At 32.3% G+C, this 25,668-nt stretch overlaps 1 protein-coding gene across 1 annotated transcript; it reads right to left on the reverse strand.

Moving 5' to 3' along the window:
- Nucleotides 1-298: 298 nt before the first annotated feature.
- On the reverse strand, nt 299-13,796 carry LOC141706978 (uncharacterized). The gene is made up of 23 exons (XM_074509904.1): nt 13,517-13,796; nt 13,339-13,396; nt 12,139-12,765; nt 10,047-10,279; nt 9,837-9,908; nt 9,568-9,702; nt 9,235-9,356; nt 8,852-9,154; nt 7,987-8,074; nt 7,804-7,909; nt 7,591-7,704; nt 6,808-6,971; nt 6,588-6,708; nt 6,182-6,406; nt 5,900-6,090; nt 4,720-4,887; nt 4,537-4,642; nt 4,176-4,313; nt 3,668-3,829; nt 3,365-3,565; nt 2,365-2,559; nt 2,215-2,286; nt 299-794 (listed from the first exon to the last, which is right to left on the reverse strand). Exons 2-23 carry the CDS (start codon nt 13,384-13,386, stop codon nt 642-644), a joined length of 3,744 nt encoding a protein of 1,247 aa, XP_074366005.1. The 5' UTR covers nt 13,387-13,396; nt 13,517-13,796; the 3' UTR covers nt 299-641.
- Between the last annotated feature and the right edge of the window lie 11,872 nt (nt 13,797-25,668).

The raw sequence follows: 25,668 nt of genomic DNA on the forward strand, positions 1-25,668 counted from the left end.
ACAGAGTAGGCCTACTCTGGGTAGCTCATTATATTATCTAGCAAAGTATAGTTATTCTAATACTGATTGTATTTGGAGGGTGGGAGATTTGTCAAACGATCTGCCAATAGAAAATGGGTGTTTAGCATCTATGAACAGAAAAAGGAGAAATTTAAAACAAATTATGTCAGCTCTAAAGATTTTGTTTCAGAAATCACCAGCGCCTTTCTTCGATCACATTTGCAAGCACCAAGACGACGAGAGATTTCTACCTTTTCGACTATCAATATTTATTAGTAATATTACTTGTATCAACTAGTAACATCCACAAAATACTACAAGTCTATATAACCAGAGACTAAATAATCGTCATAATATATGTATATAAGCATTGAGTGTCAACGAACTAGCTTCTATATGGAAATTTAGATACAAAAAAAATATGGGCTTTTAGTGAAACTGAGAACTTGAAGTTTCTATCTTTGGACAAAATTTCAATAGCCGGCAACCAGAGATGGCATGGCTCTTTATGGTCATCTTTTCAACAAGCCAGCGTCAATGGTGGGGATGACCTAGTAACTTCTTGCACCCGGAAAACTTCTATCAGGACATGTCGTCCCAGCCTCCAGTATATCTACTATTTACAACATAAAAGACTCTTGCTAATAATAGTAAGTATTTCCCTTCTGACTGGAGGTATCTTTGCATAGCATAGAGCGGACTTCGATAATTGATCTAGGAGGCTCTAGGTCTTTCTCTTGAAGGGCATTGCCCAGCAGCTGCTGCAACTGAGATGCAAAAGTATCATCTAGGATCTGCCACCAAGAGAAAACTGTTAAATCACAGAGGTAAAGTACAAAATGCAGAAAGGCGTGTGGACTTTTGCAGAAAGACTCAATTTTCGGCCCTCTATGGTATAGTCTAGTTAATACACAATATATTATGTATAATATAGTCAAATTAATATACGATATGTCCACAGTTACAGAACAGATTTAATAAAATAGAAGTAGAGAATTATAAAAGAGAGTGGTCCTCAGAATATTTATGCATGCATCTTATGTACACTCAGACTTGGTATGATAGTCGATACTTGGACACTAGTAAACATAGCGTGCCTATCAAACTGATAATTCCAAGCACATATCTAAATGCATGCATCTTATGTACACTCAGACATGGTATGACAGTCAATACTTACTTGAACACTAATAAACATAGCGTGCCTAACAAACTGATAATTCCAAGCAAATATCTAAAAGTATTTAGAATCCGTTCTCCACTCTCCGCTCTCCCCCTCTCTCTCTCACACACACACACGCACATACACACATATTTGCAAATTGAATATAAATGGTCGAGCTATATGGAGAATGGGGAACCACTTTATGCAGAGATATAAATGCAAGGGCACATAGGGATTATGCATTGTCAATGTTAATCATATGCAAGTCGCAATATCTCACCCATCACAAGTTCTTACATATAGTTTAATGTTATGTGCTATATTCACACACCATGACCAGCATACAGATATGCATATTATCCTGCAATAAATTTAACAAGATCTAATATACAACTTCATTAACAAATATACAAATATACAGAGCTTGTAGACACTAATACCTAAAGATGCATACTTTATCCAAAACTTTAGAAACTTGAAGACCTACTAGCTTAGGATTTAGGTTCAGCATGTTTCAAGTTCAAAATACATGAGGTTTGCACTTATACAATGTGCTATTGTGAGAATGAGAAAGGTAAGATATATATGACACATCAAAAGGAGTAAAAAATTGGTAGCAGAGTGAATGGGAATTTATTTCTAAAGAAAATACTTTTAAGGGGGTTAAACAAGTTTTAAAAACCTGATTTACGAAAAGTACCTATATATATAATACAATCAGTAACAAAGATCGCAATATTAGCCTAGAGGAAAACACACTCCTCCATGACAAAGGTCATGGGATTCCTCACCTTCCCTCCCCTATTACAAATATATATATGTAACTAGTAAAAGAAAATCAGAATCTCTACTTGTTTCCTTGTATTTGAAGTAAGATACCAAGCTAACAACCCAACGGGAAATAAGACCGTTTAATATCCAGATTATAATCTTCTAACTAGCACTTGCACACTTAAAACTCTACAAAAATGAATTCCATATTTTTGATGATGTAGTTGTAAATAGAACTTGAAATTTAACAGAAAAATAAAGAGCAAACTGCTACTTACAGAAACTGCAGTGCGGGAACCCTTGTACCAAGACCTATTCTCTTTCCTGTTCTCTAGGAAACTTAGTACATCCTGTAGCAGCACAGACCTCAAATGAGTAAAATTATTGTGCGGGACTGCTAGTTAGAAACTTAAGATGTGATTTTCTACCTGCCCCATCCGATCCCAGTATCCCCGACATATAGCAACAAATACATGTGTTTCAAAAATATTATGAAGGTGATTTATAGTATTTGAAAGCTGCTCAATCAGTTGATGCATGCGGCTTCTTATGTCTGCTTCACCCACACTTTCCTTTGAATCCTGAAGAATCTTTTTCAGTTTTGTACCATTCTGTAACCTTGTCTGAGAACATGCAACATGCGGAACAGATTTAGGTCAATACAAAAATCAACAAAAAGATATGGATTGTGATATAAGCATATAACTAGAGATAATAAAAATTAAGGCTACACATAGCCAGTAACTGCAACAATGACAAGCAAAACAATACAATACATCCAAATAGTTCAAAATATATATATATATATATATTAACAAATGAGTTAAATTCTAGATAGTATACAAACATTGTGTAGCATGTACACAAGGCGATAGTTAAATTAACTATGATGTATAAATTAATTATATACCAATGACATCCTTCAATTACGTGTTCAAGACTTATTAATTCTAATTACCCCAAAAATAGATTACCGGTTCAATTAAGAAAACAACCATGGATCAAGCTATTTCAGCAGATGATAGAGCAGTCTAATATATTGGATCTAGGCAAATTGCACTGATGACAGATTAGGATGACAGTTGAATTAAAAAAGATAATTCAATTCTCTTTCAGCTTTTCTACAAGAGATACTCAGATTTTCTTCAAGTTTTTCCACAACATGCAAATAAGCCTAAACTTGGATCAATCAATTCTTTTTAGCATGATAAAAGATTACCGGTTCAATTAAGAAAACAGCTATTATTGAACTTCTTTGGCAGATGGATATAGTAATCTGATATACTGGATCTTGGCATTGGGAAAAATGTACTGATCCAATATATTGGATCTTGGCATTGGGAAAATTGAACTGATTGGATATACTGGATCTTGGCAAATTGCACTGATGACATATTAGAACAACAGTAGAATTTAAAAGATACTCACGTTTTCTGCAAGCTTTTCTACAACAGCTTGCAAGTAAGTCCTAAACTTTGATCGAAGCATCACCGTCACTTCACTCAAACGCTCTCCAGGGGCTGTGTTTCCTCCATCAGGTATGCATGAACCCCATGACTTCAGTTGATGCTCAACCTTTGGGCGGAGAACATCAAGCATCCTCTTCATTGAGTTTAACAGAATGCCAAGCTGCATGAAAGACCGAAGTTGAGGTCAGGTGAACACACACACATACCATCACATCTATACGTACAATATATGGTGTGTGAGCTTTTGGCCAAGTAAATGTACCTCTTCCGGGACCACATAAAGACCTACAGATCGTTTAGCTAGCTTCTGCACATATTTGAAGCCAAATTTCTTGGGAGCCATGTTCTCTTTTAATGGTGATACAACATCTGCATACTGTTTGTCCAAGGCTTCCACAACTGCCTTCTCAATATCAGCAATAGCCTGTTTTTTGCATATAACAAATAATCAGGCATCTGTTAAAGAACAAATTTTAGCACTTTTCTTCTTTATTTTACTGTTTTTGTTACACATTTGCACCTATCAAGAAAGAAAGATTACTAGCTTGTTTCATATAACAGCAAAAACTAGACTTCATACTTGGTTCCTATTAGATAATTGTTCTTGGATGACTAATATTTAGATTGCCAAGGTTAGTATATACAAAATCAGAGTGTGGCAGAATGAAAAGAGATACAAAATAAAAGATGCAGATTGAAGCCAATACTCCTTTAATACTATGCACGACCACTGAGCAACAGTATATGGTTAAGAAAGTCTGATGACTTACATTCTCCAACGCAAAAGTATATTCAGGCCAGCGACTAATAATGATACCATAATCATTTAGGATCTCTTGCAAACGATCATACATTTCATCAACAAATGGAGTTGTTGAGTATTGCGTCCTGACTCCAGACCATTTAACCTACAAGTAAATACCTTTTCATTATAAATACACATGTAGGATAGAAACACTTCACAAGATGAGACTTTCGAAGGCTTCCTATCCTTTATTACTTTAAAATTAAAACCTTGACAAGATAACGGCTGCTTTATGCATCAGAAAAGATACACAATGAAACTATTTTTTTATAAACATTGTAATGAATTGGAACTAGTACATACAAGATTATTGCTAGCAAACGTACCTTGTCTAACTTGCATGCCTCCAACAAAGCAAGTCGCTTATCTTGGATCCAGAGCATGATGTACAAATGAAAAAGTTCTTTTGCATCAACTCCGCCTTTGACAGGACTGGCAAAAAACAAGAAAATTAGTAGCATGTTGTACATATATTAATGTTTGGAATAGAGATGCAAACATTATTTTACTTGATACTCCAGCTAGAAAGATCCCTTTGAAAATCTGCTGTTGCAATGACAAGTTCGGTTACATGAGGTGAAGGGCCTGATGGTGGACATGCAATGAGAAACGATCGCAGTCTATTGCATAGCTCTGCACTATATATAGCTGTCGACAGATTGGGCAGGTCTATAAAACTACATAAAAGAAATAGAGAATTTTAGTATCCACAGGAAAAACACTAAATCAACTTTGCAGGGTCAACATAACTATGTAATCAATGCTAATCTTATCTGCAAATACTTGTAATATAAGTTATTGTATCACCTTCTAAAACATTAAAATAAGTGTTAATCTAGGAAGCAGGGGTGCGCCACCCCCCTGGAGAACTGCGCACAAAGTGCGTGTGGGGTACGGGTACGTTAGAGGGTGCGGCAAGATTCGTACGGGGTGCGCCACACAGTGTGTCCCCGTATTTTGACAGATGGGATTCGCTGGGGTGCAGAAAGGGCATAATTAGTAATTTTTTGTTGACTTTCGATTAAACAAATCACGGTTGAGAAGAGAGGAGAGGAGTGGGGAGGCGACCAGTTTCTTCCTTCATCGTCACTGCCGTTCGCCGTCACAGCTCCGGCAGCATCACAACTTCATTTACTTTGGATATACAAATGTGTGTATAGGTTTGCCATGTATGTATACGTTTAATATTTTTTAGAAGGTGAAAGTAGTAATAAAGTAAAGGTCACATGAGCTGGGCTGCATTGCACTCATCCCTATTTATTATAATCTATTATATTGATAAACTGAGTGGACCTGAGTTCGGTGAGCTTTTGTGAAATTGGAAGGATTAAACTGAATTTGGAATTATAAAAGAATCTCTACTTATTAATTTGAGTAGAATGTAAATTAAATTCAATGAAAAAAATATTTTATGAATAAAATTTATCAAAGTTATATGATATATATTTAAAATAATATTTTATTATAACGTATCCCGCCGCACCCGAATCCCCATATTTTCAAATTTGCCGAATTTACGTATCCCCGTACTACGCACCCACAGTGCCACACCCGCACTCGTGCTTCTTAGGTGCTAATAACTAAAAGAAGGCAATGAACTTCCAGATATATAGTAAAGGTCTGGTCAACATAAAAGATTTATTCAACTTAAACATTCACTGGAAGTAAAGTGAAGAGAATATATGTTACCTAGGAAGTATATGTTGATTGTGGATATCTATATCAGTGAAAATCTCATTCCTGATGTTCGTACAAAGAGATTTCATTTTCTGATATGCAGTTGTGATGGTAACAACATCAACCAGCAAGCCTTCATTGTTGCCACTGACATACTCGTCTGTATCTGTCAAATGCCTTCTACTTCTCTTTTTCGCAGCAGCCTGAATATGTTTAAAAGCTTAATAACTGAAGAACTGGCACCTATCAACAAAAATTCAATTATTTATATTGTATATGTGTAGTTTCTTGAACCTGAAAGTAGCTGTATAATTTGTTCTGTGCTTCAGGGGATAGTATATCATGTAGAAGTTTATACAATTTAACTGCTGGCTCCAACGCCGGTGCTGCACACCCTGTCGCGGGCCTGAAAACATCCATCATCCCTGATGGTGTTGACTCATCTAAAGACTTGTAATTCTCAAAAGCAAGGGCAAAAACTTGTTCAAGTTGATCCTCAATTTCTCCTAGGATACGGTTCTGGCAAACACATATATCACGTGAAAAATTAAATAACTTACAAGTGCTTGGCATTTTGTTAAGAACGTAGTGCATTCAGATGCAACATCAGAGGAATTTATAACCGGCACACTGAGGTCTGCACTATAACAAGATTAAAAATCACACTGCTATAAAAGTATTTGCATGCAGAATGAATTACCTCTTGATGACTTAGGGTACTCTTACAGTTTCCCTTCATTACCACGGGCATTAATAAATCATACACAAGAGTAAGGCAGTCTGCGGTTGGAGTAGCAACGTCCATCACATAAGAGAGGTACCTGAAACACGTATTATAGAGGTCTAATTGTCAGAAACTGCTTCGGAGAGTTGCTCTAATAAACACTCTAAGAAAAAAAAAACAAGCAGCATACGTGTACCTCAGTTTAGTGTATGCGTCAGAAACTCCAAAATATGATGCAAATTCGGTGAGTAACCACTTCCATGGACCATGGATAACTAAATTCCTCTGCTGAAAATGTTGATCTCTCATCGCAACCTCCAGTACTAGATCATATGCTACCGTCTCAGCAACAGAGCCACACTAGATCCAAACAAAAAATGTTTTAAATTTTATTGACGATGCGATTAATTGTAGAATGCATAACCCACATTTAAAGCAAGTCTTCCTGATGCAATAATAAAACTCAAATTTTCAAAAAGAAAATTATTTGACATAATCAACAAAAAGAGGCATTAAATTTAATCCTACATACCAGCAGTAACGAAGAATGAGTTCTTAGGTTGGTATGCCCATCTTATCCTTAGAGGAAACCATGAGAGGTACGATATATAAAGTATATTATAATAATCACCCCATACTGCCCAAAACTTTAGCAACTATAGAACTGTGGTTCCAAAACTTCAGTAGGTGTTTTGTACTTGTACAAAAAGAACAAAGAGAAAATCAACAATCATAAATATTCTATTCGTTTCATTTTTCTCATCATGTCAAGTGTGATTATACTGGTCATATTCTTTGTCCATCCAAGAGACAGATCTAGAAATTTATCTCGGTTGTAAAATATGAGTAGTAGCATTGGAATTTACATTAACTTTACTCAAAACAGGTACAAAAAAACAAGCTAATTTCAGCTACTAACAGGCAATCAAATTCAATTTGTGCACATTTGTATCTTTAAGAAGCCAGAAAACTGCCTTACCTTAAGATGACTATTCTCATCTAAAGTAGTTGAGTAATTTATGAAGAGCTGTAATTTTCCAACAAGCTCGTGTTCTGGCTCACGATAGATAGACCACCAACGAAGCTTGTCACCCTGCATAGAATATTTGATATAAGTCACAAGTAGCCATATATATATATATATCAAAATATTAAGTTCAAATCAATATTTGAATGTAGGGAAGAAATTCACCGGGTCTTCGGAGATGGCAGCAACTTGTGCCACAACGCGGCCATAATATTTTCCCTTGGAATCCTGGACTTCAACAATCAAATCGTCTCCTAGACTATCTGGGAAACTGCAAGATCATTAGGGTTTAGTTCATGCTGCTAGATAAAGCTAGAAAGAGATGTTTATAGCAGAAATTCTACTTACAATACATGTGTTTCACCGGACCCAGGTTGCATCCTAATGGCATCCTCTTCAGCTGAACTTTTGAGTCTCAACAAACTGGAGTATGTTTCTGACACAAAAAACACAGAGGTTTGATGTTACATTTTATTTGGTTAATCCCGTGGTCAAAACTTCAAGAACGTTACAACAGTAAGTTGACACAACTAAGTTGCACAGAAGTGCCCCAAAGACTCATCAATAATGAAAGATTAAATTGGAGGGAAATATAGATGTGGTTAACAGACATGAACCTGCAATAAGATGGAACAAATTTGCCATCTTGGTATATACAGTTTGGATAGTAGATTATTTTTAAGGAAAAAATAAAATGCATGCCACAACTGAATTGGTAACCTTAGTTACCCATACTCTTCAATTTTGCCCGTACACCCGTGTCCATCGGACATGACATGGGTGTGCGTATGGGATCTGTGTCGGATCCTTCAGATGGAAATCAGACACTTTGACCTTAAAAAATCTAGTTCAATATGATTTACGAGGCCTCACAACAACCTAATCTTCTTATTATAAAGAAGGATGTCTATGAATTATCATTTTCATGTTATCCTTTTTGATTTATATTATAAATATCAGATAAACTATTATGTATATGTTTAATTTATATGGTAGAACCGTAGAAGACATGAATTTACAAATGTAATGTATAAAAAGCTGGTAAAAATTCACTTATGTGAAGGTTATATGCCGAATCCCCGCACCCGTGTCCAATTTTGGATTCATATCCAGGAATCCTAATTTTTTAAAAACTAAGAGTCGGGCATTTGGATCTGCACCCGTATCTGACACCCGTACCCGAGTTCGGGTAACTTAGTTGGTAACCACATACCTTGAACATCATAAGAAGATGGACTGCTCCTTAAAGTTGCTACACCAGTTTTTAGAAGTCCAGATACTTGTTTAAGATATTGTGTGCTGGCCTGCACATATGCTAAGCTTTGACGTGAAAAAGAACCATTTTCAGATACTCGGGGTGCAAAATGAACACTTCGAACTGCTTGCCATCCAGAAGAGACCGTTGATTGGAAATTGGAGAAGCGGTCTTTTATAACTTCAAGCTTTATCTTTGGTGCTTTCACATTTGAAAAACTGCATCCTGTAGGTGGGTCCAGCGACATTTTTACCTTGCGAACTGCACAACGAAGACGGTCCATTACTTGAGCACATAGCAAATCAAAAATAAATCCAATCCACATGCTCCAACTACTTTACCTTGCACCTTCATCTTTCCGACCATTTTCTTGGGTTTGGGAATAGCTCCTTCACCAGCTAGTTCGGAAGAACGTTTTGACAACAACAATTCCTCCTCTGACTGCAGTAGGACTTGCTGTAATCTGGATGTGAAACATTAGAATACAAAAAGTTCAGATATATAAATTAAAAATAAACAATATTCACAAATCACAATAGTAATTCATGAAATTGAAAGGAAATACATAAATCAAACTATTGTCATGAACTTCCAGATGAACATAGAAACATTGCAAATATAGCTTTGTCAGACACAACAGCATAGCCGAAAATAAAAAAATGAAAGGCGTATACCCAAATGTATTTCTCAACAGTGCACATTCATTCTCAAGAAACATTGGTGCTTCCATGCAACCCTTTGCCCAAGCATGAAGACATAGTCGAACACATGCATCATATGCAATTACAGCATGCCACGGACCTAGTGCACTGCATACGAACAATATCTTTTTTATTGAGCATAAACCTTACAGAATTTATAAAAAAAACAATAAAAGGAAGGTAAATTTCTTTGCACCAAACTAGTAAACTGCAGAACTTGAATCATATATAAGAAAATATACCTCGCATGATATGTAGGAAGCCGGGCAGGGAATGAACTTGAGGGCACACATTTTTCTGCACTTGCTGCAACCCTATATTGAAAACACAAGTAATATATTCATACAACTTTTAACTACATGAACTTAAAGATATACATATATCCAAAAGCTTATTATAAGGTTTCCCATTGTTAACCTCTTTCAATATTGATTTTGAGAGAAACTACAAACCTAACAGACGTTTTAGGAGTCTCCTGTCGGATATAATTCTGTAAACGGGCAGTTGTAGTATTTCTTTCAAAACCATCTGCTGCTGCTGCTGCTGCAGGAGGCATGCCATTCAGTCTAGTGGAGGCAGGTATCTGCTCTTGCTTGATTTCCCCGCCAGCATCAGAAAATGGAGGTGCGCTGGGATTATCATCATCAGAAAGCTTCTCATTCTGCAAATTTTTTTTATTAATATGCTGCAAAATTTTCATGTTAAACTGCTGAAATTTGGCAGTAAAAAATGCTTATGCTTCACAAGTGCATGTATAAGTACACAACTCCAAAACAAATAAACAGTATTACAACTTTATTTCCATAAGCCATACTTCTGATAGAGAAGATTACTTAAATATCTTAACAGATCAACAAACTTAGTCCTGCAATTTTACAGAGTGTGCTGATAATTACTCAAATGCCATAACAAATGCATCCATATCTGAAACATACAAATATTCGTGATATACTGATATATCTTGATCATGAGACAACTGAAGAGCCTACACAGAGCTGATATATTTAAGAAATTATTCAGGAAAGAGGTAATTGCATTTTGGTGGCCATAACCTGATACAAAAAATCCTTGGCTATAGTTTTCCAAAATATTAAAAGGTGGCTGTGGTTTATATTCTATTTATTTAATTTGGTGCCTACCATCAAGCTCTGTTAATTTTTTTAACTGAAAAGAATTCAGATTAAAAAGTACGTGCATTTGAGTTAAAGGCTTAAAATAAAACATATCGTTATATCTACTCTCGGTACTTCCCCATCTGCATCTTACTCTCAACATCCGCCATCTCTGTCTCTTCTTCCCACTACGTGAAAAATTTAAATTCTCTAATACATGGATTGGATTGTGCGAAGCAGAAGAATGTTTATGCTTTTGGTCAAAAAGGACACCCTAACTATCCCTGTAAGTACATACATGCAATTTTATGACTTTCTCGTAAATAATAATTATTGAATTTGGCCTTAACTAGTATCTCAGATGTATGTTTAATGTAGCATACTCATGTCTATTTTAGGGTTTCAATTCCTCAACTATTGTATTAGACCTTGGGTCAATTATATTGTCAATGTTAGGCCTTTTAAAAGATTTTGAATACACTATTCTTCTTCGATTTGTAGTGTCTGGCTGTGCTCTGGTGAGGATTTCAATCAATTTAGGACAATTTGTTGTATGGAAATTGGCTTATATATAGACTGGTGTAAATTAAATAGATTGAGTGTGATAGAACTCAATCATATGGTAGTTGAAGTCATGGGTGAAAAGGTTGGTCTTTTGATATGTGGCATAAGTCTCCTTTGTACATTAATTGGAAAAAGGCCTCTAAGTGTTCGCATCTTGGATATAACTGAATTGATTTCTAATATCCATCCTCTTGTAGAAGTACGGTGGTTCTGACAGATCCTATATACCACTTTGATATTGAGGACATTTGGATAAAAGTAACAGTTGGAAACATGGTCTCGAGAAAGATACAAGCAGCTTGATAATAGAGAAAACCAATGGAGAAAACATGGTCTCCTATATACTCTGCACGAAGCCAATGGAAAAAACCATCCTTGACAAAACCTCGTCCTCGATTTGATGTAAATGAACAATATGTACAAGATTAAGTAGATTGAATACCCAAGATACCCCTGCTTCTACTAGTTCTGTTAGGAAAAGCTTAATGGTCACCCTAAACTGAAAAGTGATTTTAAACTACAGCCACATTTTTTTGGGAAAAAGGGAACCTATTTATTGCATCAAGTAAACTATAGGCACCAATATGCAATTAACTCTTTAGAATAAATCAAACTATATTCCTGCCTCCTTTCGTTTTAAATAATGCAAACAAATGTTCTCACCAATACTCATGTCACCAAACATGGCATTTTATCTCACACCAAAAGTTACAAAATATAAAAACCCTACAATGGTGTTATTTTTCAAATGATTTAAGGAAAAGTGGGTGTTAAGATAGAGATAATGCTAACCTACTATCAGATAACAAAGTTTAGAGGTGTGTCCTTAATGGGGTATATGTAAACATTCAAACCAAACAGAATATACCTTGTTGGAAGCAGATTGCTTATTTATCCATGAAGGCACGCTAGAAGCATATCCCTCTGACAGATATGCCTTGCTACCAGGCAACCCTATATCACTCCTTCGCACAGTGGACGAGAACTCCGAGCTAGCAGCAGAATCCGATGATTCCTCCTCTGTATAACCATTGCTTCCAACAGGGTACCTATTTGCACCCTTCATCAGTCTATCTACCACCACCCCACGCCCTCTACCAACCGTTTCTCTAGACGAACTAATATCCTCTGAATACATACTATCACTACCATACTGAGCCCTCCTTTCAACAGGATTAGAATACCTTCTAGTTGCTGAACTCTTAGTCACTCTATCATCCTGCGGTGACGAATCTAAAGAATACCTCCCTCCATAAACCTCCTCCTCCGAATCCGTACTCATATCATTCTCTGATTCCGATCTACTATCATCATACTGACTCCGCGGAATAGTTCTTGAAACTGGAATCATATCCGGTAAATGCCCACTCCGAAATTTCGAAGTTGGAGGCAACCCAAAACCTCTACTTCCACCTCTAACACTAGAAACAGGATCTATTCTAGGTCTTTGACTAGACATCGACATTGGAACTTCTTTCTTGTTTCTCACAGAACCCTATATTCAAGTTCAAATTCAAATATTACAATTCAAAAATACTCCACTAGCTGACAAATTCACATAAATCACATAATTCCACACAATTCATAAAATTGCACCAAATGCCAAAAATCCATCAACCATACAACACATAAGCATAAAACACATATTACACACACACTTACACATTTAAACTCAAATATCATTATTCAAGACCAGAAACTCGAATCCTCCCACTAATCGAAAAATTCACCTAAAGCAACCAATTAAACAAGTCCACATCAAACATTCAAAAATCCATAAACCACACAACACATAAGCATTAAAACATAAATTACACACACACACAACTCATACATAATTATCCAAGACCAAAAACTCGAAAACTCAAATCCTCCCACCAGTCGAAAAAATTCACCTAAAGCAACCAACTAAACATGTCCACATCAAACATTCCAATCTTAAAATTAGTCCAAATTTCACAAACCCATCTAACCACAAAATACATTCATAAACACATATACACACACATATACAAACATATATACATATATCAGAAACCTAGTACAAATGGCAAGTAGACAAACAAACCTCTTTAACCCAACGCAAAGCAGACTTGTCAAGGCCTTCAGTGAACATAATCTTCCTCCTATATAACAAATATACATACAAAAAAAACAATGATTACATACAAAACATAAAAAGCAGTGAAAAAACAAACCCACTAACAAAACAACATAATAAACAAAACCCAAGTTGAGTTGCTAACCCAAAAATCAGGAACCCACTAAAAATCCAATCTTTTGATTTTATACAAGAATGGGGTTTGAGATCAGATCGGATAAATTCTTTAAAAAACTAAAGATGGGTTTTATTTCTATAAAAAGAGATTATTATTAATGTGAAGTAAGAGTGTAAAAGCTGCACATTAGATGAGAAACTAAAGGGTGTGGGTTTTTCTTGTTGTTTATATGTATGTATGTATGTATTCTGACGCTCCTTGGCTCTTCTTCTGATTGTGTGTTTTATATGTAGCAGAGAGAGAGAGGGAGAGAGAGTGAGCTGGTACTTGCTTGCTATATCTATTTGATTATGATGGTTTTCTTGGATTTTTTTCTTCCTCTGTGAAAATTTAAATTTTTACTTTGTCAAAAAAAATTAAAAAATTTAATCTTCCTGAAAAAGAAATATTAATCTTTGCAGCGATAATTTGCCCTTACAATAATGATACAAAATCGTGAAATCCGGATCACAAAACAACGGTCGCGAGTTTAGTCAGGTTTCCGGAATTACAAAACCATGGTCGCGAATTTAGTCGGGTTTAAAATAAAACTTCTTCTTATTTTCGGTTGAAAAATGATATTTATGACAAAATCTTGTTAAAATTTTCGATTCATCGCGATTTCGGTTTCGGATTTATGATAAATTATGGGTTCCACCCTAAAATTAAAACACACTTAATTTAATAATTTAAATTGAAAATAAAAAATTAGAATTAACCTAGATTGTTTCTGTAACCTATTTTTATGTATTTTAGTCATGCGGATTTTTATAGAAACTGGGGTGGTTTATTTAATGAAGTGAAGTCGAAATGATAATTAAATAAAAAAAACAAAAGAGTAACTGTACGGTCCGTTTACATATTATTTATGTAGATGTAGATTTTTTCAGATAAAAAGTGGTTAATTTATGGAAGAAGCCTGTTCTAACGGGAAAAAAACGTCACCGTTTTGGGTGGCTTATGACGGTGTCAAAACACAATACGTGGGGTGGTAAAAATTAAGGAAATACGCCGAAAATAAAGATCACGTTTAAAAGGAAAGCTGGTCTGACGTGGCAATATTAATTAATTACGGTGGGGAGAATAATTAATTAAAATGAAATTATTTACCATAAAAAGGGGACAAAGACAAGGAAGTCGAACGTTACAGTGGGAACAAGAACAACATTGGATTGAATAGATACATACAGCTTGTTGTGTACGTATAATTCGGGGTTACATAGTTGCTTAAGTGAGAAGATTTCAGTTGATTCACATGGGTGCTGCTTGCTTAGTTAGGTGGGCCCCATGTTTGAAAATACTGTCTTTTATTTCTTCTTTTTTTACATTCTAATTCTAACCTTGTACTATTATGTCAGGTTCTTTATTTTAATCCCAGCTTATTTAGGTACAGTTTCGTAAAGAAATTTCATGCAAATCTAGCAAGTTTTTGGGTCTATTTTCGAATTAACATTTTATTATATGCTGATGAAATATAAAATAAAAAAGGGAACAATGTGGAGTGCAGTGTTTTTTTTAAAAATATCTAAAATTACGACAAATCAGGTACACATGTTCGTAATATGAATATTAAATTTTTTGATAAAAATTAAAATTTATTTGCATATTTAATTTACGTATTGTTAAAAATAATCTCATACTATTATATAATACCGTATTTATAAAAATCGCACCAAACAAAAAGCAGTATGATTTATACCTGAATCTTTTTTATTACTTAAAATATATTTTAAAGTTCAGATGAAAATTAAACTACAGTAAAATATCGATAAATTAATACCTTTGTGATTATGAAAAATTATTAATTAATCGAAATATTAATATATCGATAAATTAATAATTTATTAATTTATCGATATATTAATAATTTATTAATTTATGGAGATATATTACTTAAAATTTTATAACATATACAATTCTCAGAATAATAATTTATTTTTATCTATTGAATACTTAAAATAATTCACTTATTTAATTAAATTACATAATTCCCTCAAGTTTTCAAAATGGTTCAAGTCAGGACCTATCTTTTCTAAACCAGCCTTGTCCTATTTACCACAACAATACATTACTTCCTCTGTCTCATTGAATTCTATACATTACTTTTCGGCACGCTTTTCAATACTCCTTTAAAGTATAACTCCACAATATTTTTTAAATTTTTTTTTTCTGAATAAAAGTTTCATGTTTAAACTTTTATTCAAAAAAAATAAAATAAAAATATTATGAAACTATACTTTATAGAAGTCTCGAAATACGTGCAAACAGTGCGCTTATAATAATCAAAGGAACGGAGGGAGTATTTAACTAAGAACATAGTTGAGTAAGTCTCACGAAAAAATGTCCTTAAAGAAACAATTACATTATGACCCGTTTGGAAAACTAGATTTCATTTAAAATTTTGGATTTGATCAAATAAACTGTTTGGTAATTTGGATTTGGATTTAATTTGAAATCCAGGATATTCAAATATTACTATAAACATGAGAATTTGAAATGACAACTTAAATTATATGATTTGAAATTACTCATTTCAAATGAAATACAAGTTTCTAAACGTCTTCTTACGTAATTTGCTCCTGAGCTCCATAATGCATTAAGAAAGATTTAAGATAAAGTATATGGCGACATCAATTTTAAAAAGAAACAGGTTACAATTGAGACTTACTATAAAAATGCATCCTATAAATCTATAATTTTGATGTAATATTAATTTTTAATTTATATATTATATGGGACTTAAATATATTAATAAAAAAAATATCATCTTATAAATTTAGCGAATTATTAATTTAGCATAAATGGCTCGTCTCAGAGTTACATGAAATAATTAATTTAACGAGGTTATTAATTTACTGAGGTTTAACCGTAAACTTAAAGCTTTCTCTGTCTATTTTATGTGAGTTTTTTTTATTATAACAGTTTTTAAGAAAATTTAAACCTGATTTTAATATTAGTCAAAAAAATGAAATAATGAATATTAAATGATATAAATAAAAAAATCATTACTTTATATAGATCCAAAAAAACCAAAAACAGGTTCATATGAGATGGGAGAGAGGACCAAAGCTTGCTTACAGGACTAAAATACTCTTACTCTAACTTCTGAGCAAAACTTTGACTAAATGAGCTGAGCTACAGAAAGGGTGCAAATCTAACATGAAAGTGTGAAAATCGGTGATTAAAACTTACGAGATTAACAATCTTTGTGACACTGTGTCACTGACATAGTGTGTGTTTGAGCAAGTATCATGTAATCTACATGCTATAAGTGGTGCAATTGTTAAGAATTTTATATATATGTTATTGGTTCTAAATTTGAAATTAAGAATGCTTTTATGCATTCATGCAATATCATTAAATATTCATAAATCACATATATATTGATAAACTTTAATTAAGATATAGGAGGAAAAGACAAAAATGAGTTAAATTTGAAATTATTTGATTTCAAAATGTAACTTGAATTGGAATTGAATATTTATCATAACACAAAAAAACATTTTTGATGTCAAATTATAGCAATTAATATAGCCATTTTGCATTTTTTCATCTAGTATTGTATTTGCTAATAGCCATTCTTATGGGTTATGTGGACCGTCCCGTTCAAAAAAATGCCAATATTTGATATTTGTTCTTATTTTTAAATAAAAAGTTGTAAATTAAAAATTATTTGTGCATGAAATTATAACTTAATTACTATGTTGAATTGCAGAGACAGGCACGGGGGACCAGCTCGAGACATTTGAATTTGTAGTCACACACCTCCAGCTACTATAGAATATGCTACACTAATGGGGAATCATATGGTGAAAAAAAGGGAACTTTGCTTTAATTTGAAATATTTTCTAACACGAATGCATGTGACTACCATTTTATATTTATTTTTATAATATATGTGTTTCTTTTTATTCACCGTCCATTTTATATAATATTATTGAAATAGGGAAATATTTATATGTAATATTATCTGGTTGTTATTTTTTCTGGATTATTTACACATTATCTGGTAATTGATCAAAATAATTGGTATATACGAGTTCTAGAATGTGTTTCTTATCATAGATTTTTTTTTTCGTTATTAATTAGCAGGGGATTTTTATATTATAAAAACATTTAATTATCAAAAATATATTTCTGAAAATTAGCAGGCAATTGTATATATTAAACAAATATACAAGGGTTCAATTATAACAATGACCAAGTGTAGCCATTGAAATTTACCAAAAAAAAACTGCTTTTGTTCAAAAGAGAACTGAAATAATAAGTGGTTAAAGTGGTACTTTTATTTTTGTATTGTATAATTCAAAATGGATTCTTTTGAATCTTGAAAAAATATAATTGAAGAGACTCGACTAGTAGTATTCAAAGTGATGTAATAGATTCCTTGTTTTACCTTGCCCCGTTGCAGATTGGGCTGCTGGTAAATGTTGACTAACATGTAAGCCCAAGTGGGGCAAAAAGATACACACCGTAAGAATGGGACAATGATATTCTCACCAAATAATTTGTACATTTCAAGCTACTTATTTTGTCTCAAAACTCTTTCAGAAGCTTTTCCTTTTAATGTAAGCCAAACACATATATTTACCGATTTAAGATTGATGTAGTAGTAAAGTTTTTTTTTTTGTCAAATTTAAAGCAGATTTTATTAATAATTAAAAAGGGACTCGATCGGGACAAACTCCCGACTGATCATTCAATCAGGTTGAAAAATAAATAGAGCTAAATAATTAGCCGTTTTGTTTCCAAATTGCTTAACAAACTGAATACAAATATTCTGAAAATTAAAAATGAAGGTAATGGTTTCCTGGACAATCCAGCATACATCTCCCCCGAAAACAGTAGTTTCACAATTGACCCTCACATTAATTTCATTCATAATGCAATGTTCAGAAGACTCAGGCCTCGTGTTATGAACAAATATTTGTTGTAAGAGATGAACAGATGTGATTTTCACCACCATTCCAAGCGCACCTCAGCTATCTACCTGTCGGACACCAGCTATAGACCTGCCGAAAGTGTTGTTGATGTGGGATATCCAGATCTCCCAATACACCTTCAAATTCATTTTTAACACAACCACCACATCGCACAAAGCGAGATATATCTCATAAAGCAAGACAATCAAACACACAAATAATAATTGAAACAGAACAATACGAAAAAAATTCAAAATTCAAAAATCTTGAAATAACACCAAATTGTCATATGTTGTTAGATCAGAGATTTTGAATCCAAAAACTGAATTTTATTATAAAATCCAAACTCTTACCTTAGTAGATCTGAAAACTAAAGTGAAGAATTGTAATGGATTTTTCCAGTTTTGTGGAACAAATCTCGATCTTATTGAAGAAAAAGTAACCAAAGAGAAGAGATGGAGATATAGATAGGTGGAAAGGGTGAAAAGAAGGTATGACGGATAGGGTTAGAAGGTCGACTCTCATTCAAAATAGAGTAGTAAAGTTTTTATCTCTCTGGCTTTGGTCAAGAGTTCAACTTCTAGCATGTATAAGTAATTAATTACAAAAAATACGTATATTTAAACAACTCTGAATATATTAGTGCGCATTTAATTATAAAAAACAAAAAAAACACATATATTTGAGCAAGGAATTAGAGTAGCAATCCAAAGACTGGCGCAACACAGTCTGAGCAGAATTCAGATGAAAATGAAATAATAATAATTAAAAATATAATTTAGCAAAAACACAATTAGAAAATATAAATTTATTGTTTGTTTATTATTCCACTTAAAAGAAGATCAAATTTTCACTTACAAGAGCAATATTTTATAATCGTCCAAAATTTTCGGTCTTTTTCTTTCTTAATTGTGGTTAAATTGATTAAACTAACTCTATAACTCGTGCAATACACGGACATACTTTAGATTGTGTTAATTGAAACTGTTTTCGTCGTAATTATTAACGATATATTTATATTTATTTTTAATCGTAGGTAACCCGCAGCCGCTACCCTTCGGGTGCGCACTGGGGAAACCCTACAGGTTCACGCAATAGCATACAAACCACGTGAACCAAGATAAACCGCATTTAAGCGACATACTCTGACTCAGGAGGCATAATCATAAATTCTCCTCCCGTGGAATTCGAATCTGTGACCAAGAGGATAGTTATCCCCTCTTTAACCAACTGATCCAACCCTTGCGGACATGATATATTTATGTTTTTATCTTATAAACGAATCTTTTATTTACTTATGCATATGAGCACGAGTGATTGAGATATGTTTGTAATGTTGAATTTGCAGGAAGTAATAAATTAAGTTAGTAAACATTTTTTCCCATTTCATAATTAAATAATATTTGTAATATGTTAATGCTTAGAAAGTAAAGTAAATACAAGTGATTATGTATGCATGATGTATATAATTCACTCTAAATATAAAATATTTATTAATTTGTTTTTTTATTTATTTAATATGTCTATGTATTACAAATGTGATTGATAAGTCATACAACATAGTTAATTGACGTCAGTATTGTAAGTTTACTCACTGAATGACATATGATACTCTCCGTCCCAATAACTTTCTATTTTGGGATGTTCCAACAGATTGTTAACATTTCCTAAAATAACATATTATTTTTATAATGGCTCCAAAGTTTACCCCCGTTTTCTTAATTTTTCTTCAACATAATTATTTTTTCAATCTCCGTATCTAACAACGATGTTAACAAACCTATGTGACGGTGGGAGTATATGTTATATGTCATAAAATGATTAATAGTGAAGTATAAATCATACATATCTGTATAAATAGTTTATTATATTTTTTATTTCATAAATTAAATATAATATTTCGCCATTTCATGACAATGTTAGATTGATGACAAATAATAATATACGAGTATGTATATGTGTGTGTTTGTGTTGATTTATATATATATATATATATATATATATATATATATATGTGTGTGTGTGTGTGTGTGTCTGTATGTGTGCGCGCACGCGCGCGTGTGTGTATGCACATATTAACTATACAACAATTGATAATTTTTAATAATTGAATAATGACGGGGTGAATTAAATATTATATAAATATTAATGTAGGGGTATAATTGACAAATGAATTAATTTGCTCAACAAACTTCCCTAACAATGCTAACAATTTATGGGACGGTGGGAGTATATGATATACATCACATAATTATTAATAGTAAATTATAAATCATACATATATGTATAAATAATTAATTTTATTTTTTATTTTATATAATTTAATATAATATTTGGCAATTTCATTGTGTTGGAGTACGATGTTAAATTGATGACAAATAAGAATATATGAGTATATATCTATATATGTGTGTATACACGTATATATATGTATGTATGTATGTATGTATGTATGTATGTATGTATGTATATATGTATGTATGTACGTATGTGTGAGGACGATGTTAAATTGATGACAAATAATGATATATGAGTATATCTATGTATGTATGCGTGTATGTATGTGTGTGTGTATATGTATATGCATGCATGTATATACGTATATATATGTATTTATTGACTTATGTATTAATGTATGTATGTATGTAAATATTAATTATACAATAATTAATAATTTTTTATAAATGAATGATGAGGTGAAATAAATATTATATAGATATTAATGATGCCTCATTAATATATATATATATATATATATATAATTTTGAGTAATAAGTCATCATCATCATCATCGTACACAATAATACCGCCTATGGCGGTGTCTGCGGGGGGTATAGTGTACGCAGTCTTACCCTCATTCCAAAGAATGAAGAGGTTGTTTACTCAAAAGACCTACAACTTGTTATATATATATATATATTAATAGTAAACTAACAAATATTAATTGTGAGAATAAATATAAAACAAATATTATATAAATATTAAATAGGGGCATAATCGTCATATGAATTAAATTTCTCATCAAACCCTCTTGTTGTTGTATTATATATATAATATATAAGAATATATGAGTGTGTATCTATGTATGTATGTGTGTATGTTTGTGTATGTGCGTGTGTGTGTATGTGTGTGTATGTATATATGTATGTATGTTTATATGCATGTATTAATATATATATATATATGTGTATATATATATTATATGCATGCATGTATGTATGTATTAATGTATGTTTGTACATATTAGTTATACAATAATTAATATTTTTTAATAAATGAACGATGATATGAAATAAATATTATATAGATATTAATATAGATACATGTGTAACTTACAGGAGATACCAGGTGTTCATTATTTTGATTAATTGATTAACACAGAGTTCATTGTTGAGCAAAGTGAAAAAATAAATATTCAATCTTCCTCAACCAGGTATGGTTTTGCATATGGCCAAAATTCGGAAAAATTATACTGTACTCTTATGTTGGATTTCTTTATGTGTTGTTTTGACATTTTAAAGGGCCACGATTTTTGATTTACTATCAATTGACAGACCAAAGATAGCTTGATAGAGTATAGTCCTAGCAATGAGATTGTTGCTATACTTGTCCTATCAATGCCTACTTTATGCTTGATGGAGCATAGTCCAAATAATTTCTGAAAAATTTGACATCAACAACATGGCTTGGTTGTTTTAATTGGTGAGATTGTTGTGAATATGAGCTATTTCAATTCCTGAGACTGTTGTGAATACGAGGAGTTCATAATTTTTTATAATTTGGGTAATCTAACATTTCCCCTGCTATAATATTGTACCATTTATTTATTTATTTTTAAATTGAAAGGAAAATGGTGACAAGCAAGTTTATGTGTTAGTTTTGAATTAATTTTATAGTAAACTTATACAATATATGTTTCTGTAGTTAAATTTTGTATGGTAATATATAACATGTTTATTTATGCAAAAACTCATGTTGTCGTTATATCGCAGTTGACTGTATAAAATCAGAATATCGAACATTAGTTTAAAGAAGAGGGAGGATTAAACCGTTCATTCATCGTAGTTTCGTCAACGTGTCTTTGATTATTTAGTATTGGTAATCAGTCATTAGCCAATTCTTTCATGCTTTATAGTCTAGATTTTATATGTTACTTGGTGATAGGTATTACTAGTACTATACATATTGTAGCAGCGGAGATTGTAAGACAATAGAAGATGTCAAGATCAGGATGAAGCAGGGACGCGATTTTACAGGGCTCGATTTTTTATTTACTTTCCCAATCGACAGGCCAAGGTAATTTGATGGAGTCATAGCAATAAGATTGTTGCTATACTTGTCCCAAATTAGGTACCAAAACTAATCTCCGAATGCCTTAGTTTTGTATGAAGATACTAACATGATTACACAGTTCATTCATTGTAGTTTCGTTAAAGTGTTTTTGACTGTTTAGTATTGGTAGTCAGTCAATAGCCAATTTTTTTCTTGCTTTCTAGTCTAGATTTTATATGTTACTTTGTTATAGGGATTATTATTTAGATTGTAGCAGCGGAGAATGTAAGACAATGGAATATGTCAGGATCAAGAAAGAGTGAAAGACCGGACGTTAGATGTTAATTAGCTTAGCTCCAACTAGCCAACTAAAATCCTGATCGTTGAAAGACAACAGATTGTGTGAGTCAGGCTCGAATAACTTCTATAAATGATCAAGTTGTGAGTATCTGCTATGTCGTTCTATGTGGGCAATGAAAAGTTTAATGTACATTAAAAATAACTAACTAATAGGGGTGATGGTGTAGCTCATGTGGTAAATGAGGACTATGCCTTGTCAAACCACCAAGGTTCGATTCTCCCCTACCACGTTATCAGAACATATACTAAGTTATAAGCAAAAATCTTGGCAAAAAAATAAAATAAAATAACTAACTAATTATTATCAAATTAATTATTTGAGCCCGATTCTGGAATTGTTGTGTCAAACAGGTTCTCTAGAATGATGGATATGATGTCTTGCACATCAAATTTCCAGTATCCAATACATTCTGAAGGCGGAAAAGAATAATTTTTTTGTCATTTATATTGATTATCATTTTGATGTTTGTGGATACTGTTAATGCAATGTGAAATAAGTTTTTAGTAGGATGATCTAAGAAATAAACGATAACAATCAGACCCATGACCATTAGTGTTTCTTTTCCATTTTTCATAACTTTTGGATCAGATTGTTATTTTTGTGTGAATATTGATAACTTGTCGATTCCATGAATTACAATATAACATGTCCACCCTGAAATAATAAAACAAGCAACACCAAACTAACCAAGTGACCTAAAAAACTAAAAACCACATAAACTTAAACAGTACATATAGTATGCCATAAGGATTATTGACCAAACAACTTTGTACTAACACATCACTTCAATAGTCTCACGTTGGTTATTGATCTTTCCACACGACCCTTCTTGGCTTTGCTATTTTGAAGCAGTTCAAAGGTAGCATGAGGTTGGTAAATACCAACCTCCAAGCCTCCTTCATCATCATAAAGTTCATACTCTTCTCCTGTTAAGTCTACGTCATCGAATGACGTATCTTCACTCTAGAATTGCAAACAAAAACAAGCAATTAAAATTAGAAGTCTAATTCATAGTATTATCAATAAAGAAAATATAAAAATATACTACTGAGTCGCCACTCCAAAATCCTCCAAAGTTGCACTTCAGGGGGAAAAGCCAGTTCACTTTAGTTGCAGAAGAGGTGTGTATCCTTGTTGGACACTCATTTCTTGAGCAAGTGGCCTTGCAACATTTGTATCAATAGTCGCATTGCTCACCTCTTAGCACATTTCACACTATAAAAAACACAAAACATGTTAATAGAAATATAAATTCTTCAATAAGCAAAAATATGAAAAATAAAGAAAGGAGAGATTGGCCTTAAGTGCACCACTAGGTGCATTTCGAATGTTTGGCAAATTTTAATTTGATATATGATATATATCACATAATTATTAATAGTGAAGTATAAATCGCACATATATGTATAAATAGTTTATTTTATTTTTATTTTATATAATTTAATATAATATTTAGTCATTTCATTGTGTTGGAGTACGATGTTAAATTGATGATAAATAAAAATATATGAATATGTATCTAAATATGTATGTACATGTATATGTGTGTATATATGTGTGTATACATATGTATGTATGTATGTGTGAGGATGATGTTAAATTGATGACAAATAAGAATATATGAGTATGTATATATGTATGTATGTGTGTATGTGTGTATGCATGCATGGATTTATATATGTATGTATGTATGTATGTATGTATGTATGTATGTATTAATTCATATATATATTGTATGTATGCATTTACATATGTATTAATGTATGTATACATGCAAATATTAATTATACAATAATTAATAATTTTAAAAAATCTATGATGAGGTGAAATAAATACTATATAGATATTAATGATGTGTCGATTAATATATATTAATTATGAGCAATAAGTATTATATAGATATTTATAGTTAACTAACAAATATTAATTGTGAGAATAAATATAAAATAAGTATTATATAGATATTAAATTGGGGCATAATCGTCATATGAATTTAATTGCTCATCAAACCCCCCTGTTGTTGTATTATATATACTAGCGTAAAAGCCCGTGTGAGGCACGGGCCTCCATATATATTAAAATATTATCTCGGACGAGTTTGCATTATACAGTAATAATTTTTTAATACGATAAATGATCATTTTAACTTTTCAATGGATTTTCTTACTTCTTTTTTTCATACATACTATTAAAACGGTATTAGATAACTTTAGTGGTGAAAACTTATTTTTGCATCGGGTCACTTTGGGGTCGGGGATTACTATCCTCACCGCCGATCCCCGAACATACCTTGAATCCGAACGGGGATTATTTTCATTACCGATCTCCTCCAGAACGGGGATTACCACGGAGATGCGGGACATAATTAAAAATAATGATTTTATATTTTTAGTATATTTTTAAATAAAGAAATCTACTAATTCGTAATACATAAAAACATTGATAATATCTCATATTTTTAATACCAAATTATATTAAAACTGATTTATAATGTAAATGAATGACAAATTAAAAATATATATTACATATAATGTAAAAAAATAGATCAATAAAATTATAGATTATTTTAAAATTATTACAATTTT

This window comes from Apium graveolens, chromosome 2 (assembly GCF_009905375.1).
Source record: "Apium graveolens cultivar Ventura chromosome 2, ASM990537v1, whole genome shotgun sequence".
NCBI classification, from domain to species: domain Eukaryota; kingdom Viridiplantae; phylum Streptophyta; class Magnoliopsida; order Apiales; family Apiaceae; genus Apium; species Apium graveolens.

Coding starts and splice junctions, on each gene's coding strand:
- LOC141706978 (XM_074509904.1), bottom strand. CDS start 13,386: ATGTTCACTGAAGGCCTTGACAAGTCTGCTTTGCGTTGGGTTAAAGAG. Junction 9,909..10,046: donor ACTCCTAAAACGTCTGTTAG/GTTTGTAGTTTC, acceptor TTTTCAATATAG/GGTTGCAGCAAGTGCAGAAA. Junction 8,075..8,851: donor ATCTTCTTATGATGTTCAAG/GTATGTGGTTAC, acceptor TTTTTGTGTCAG/AAACATACTCCAGTTTGTTG.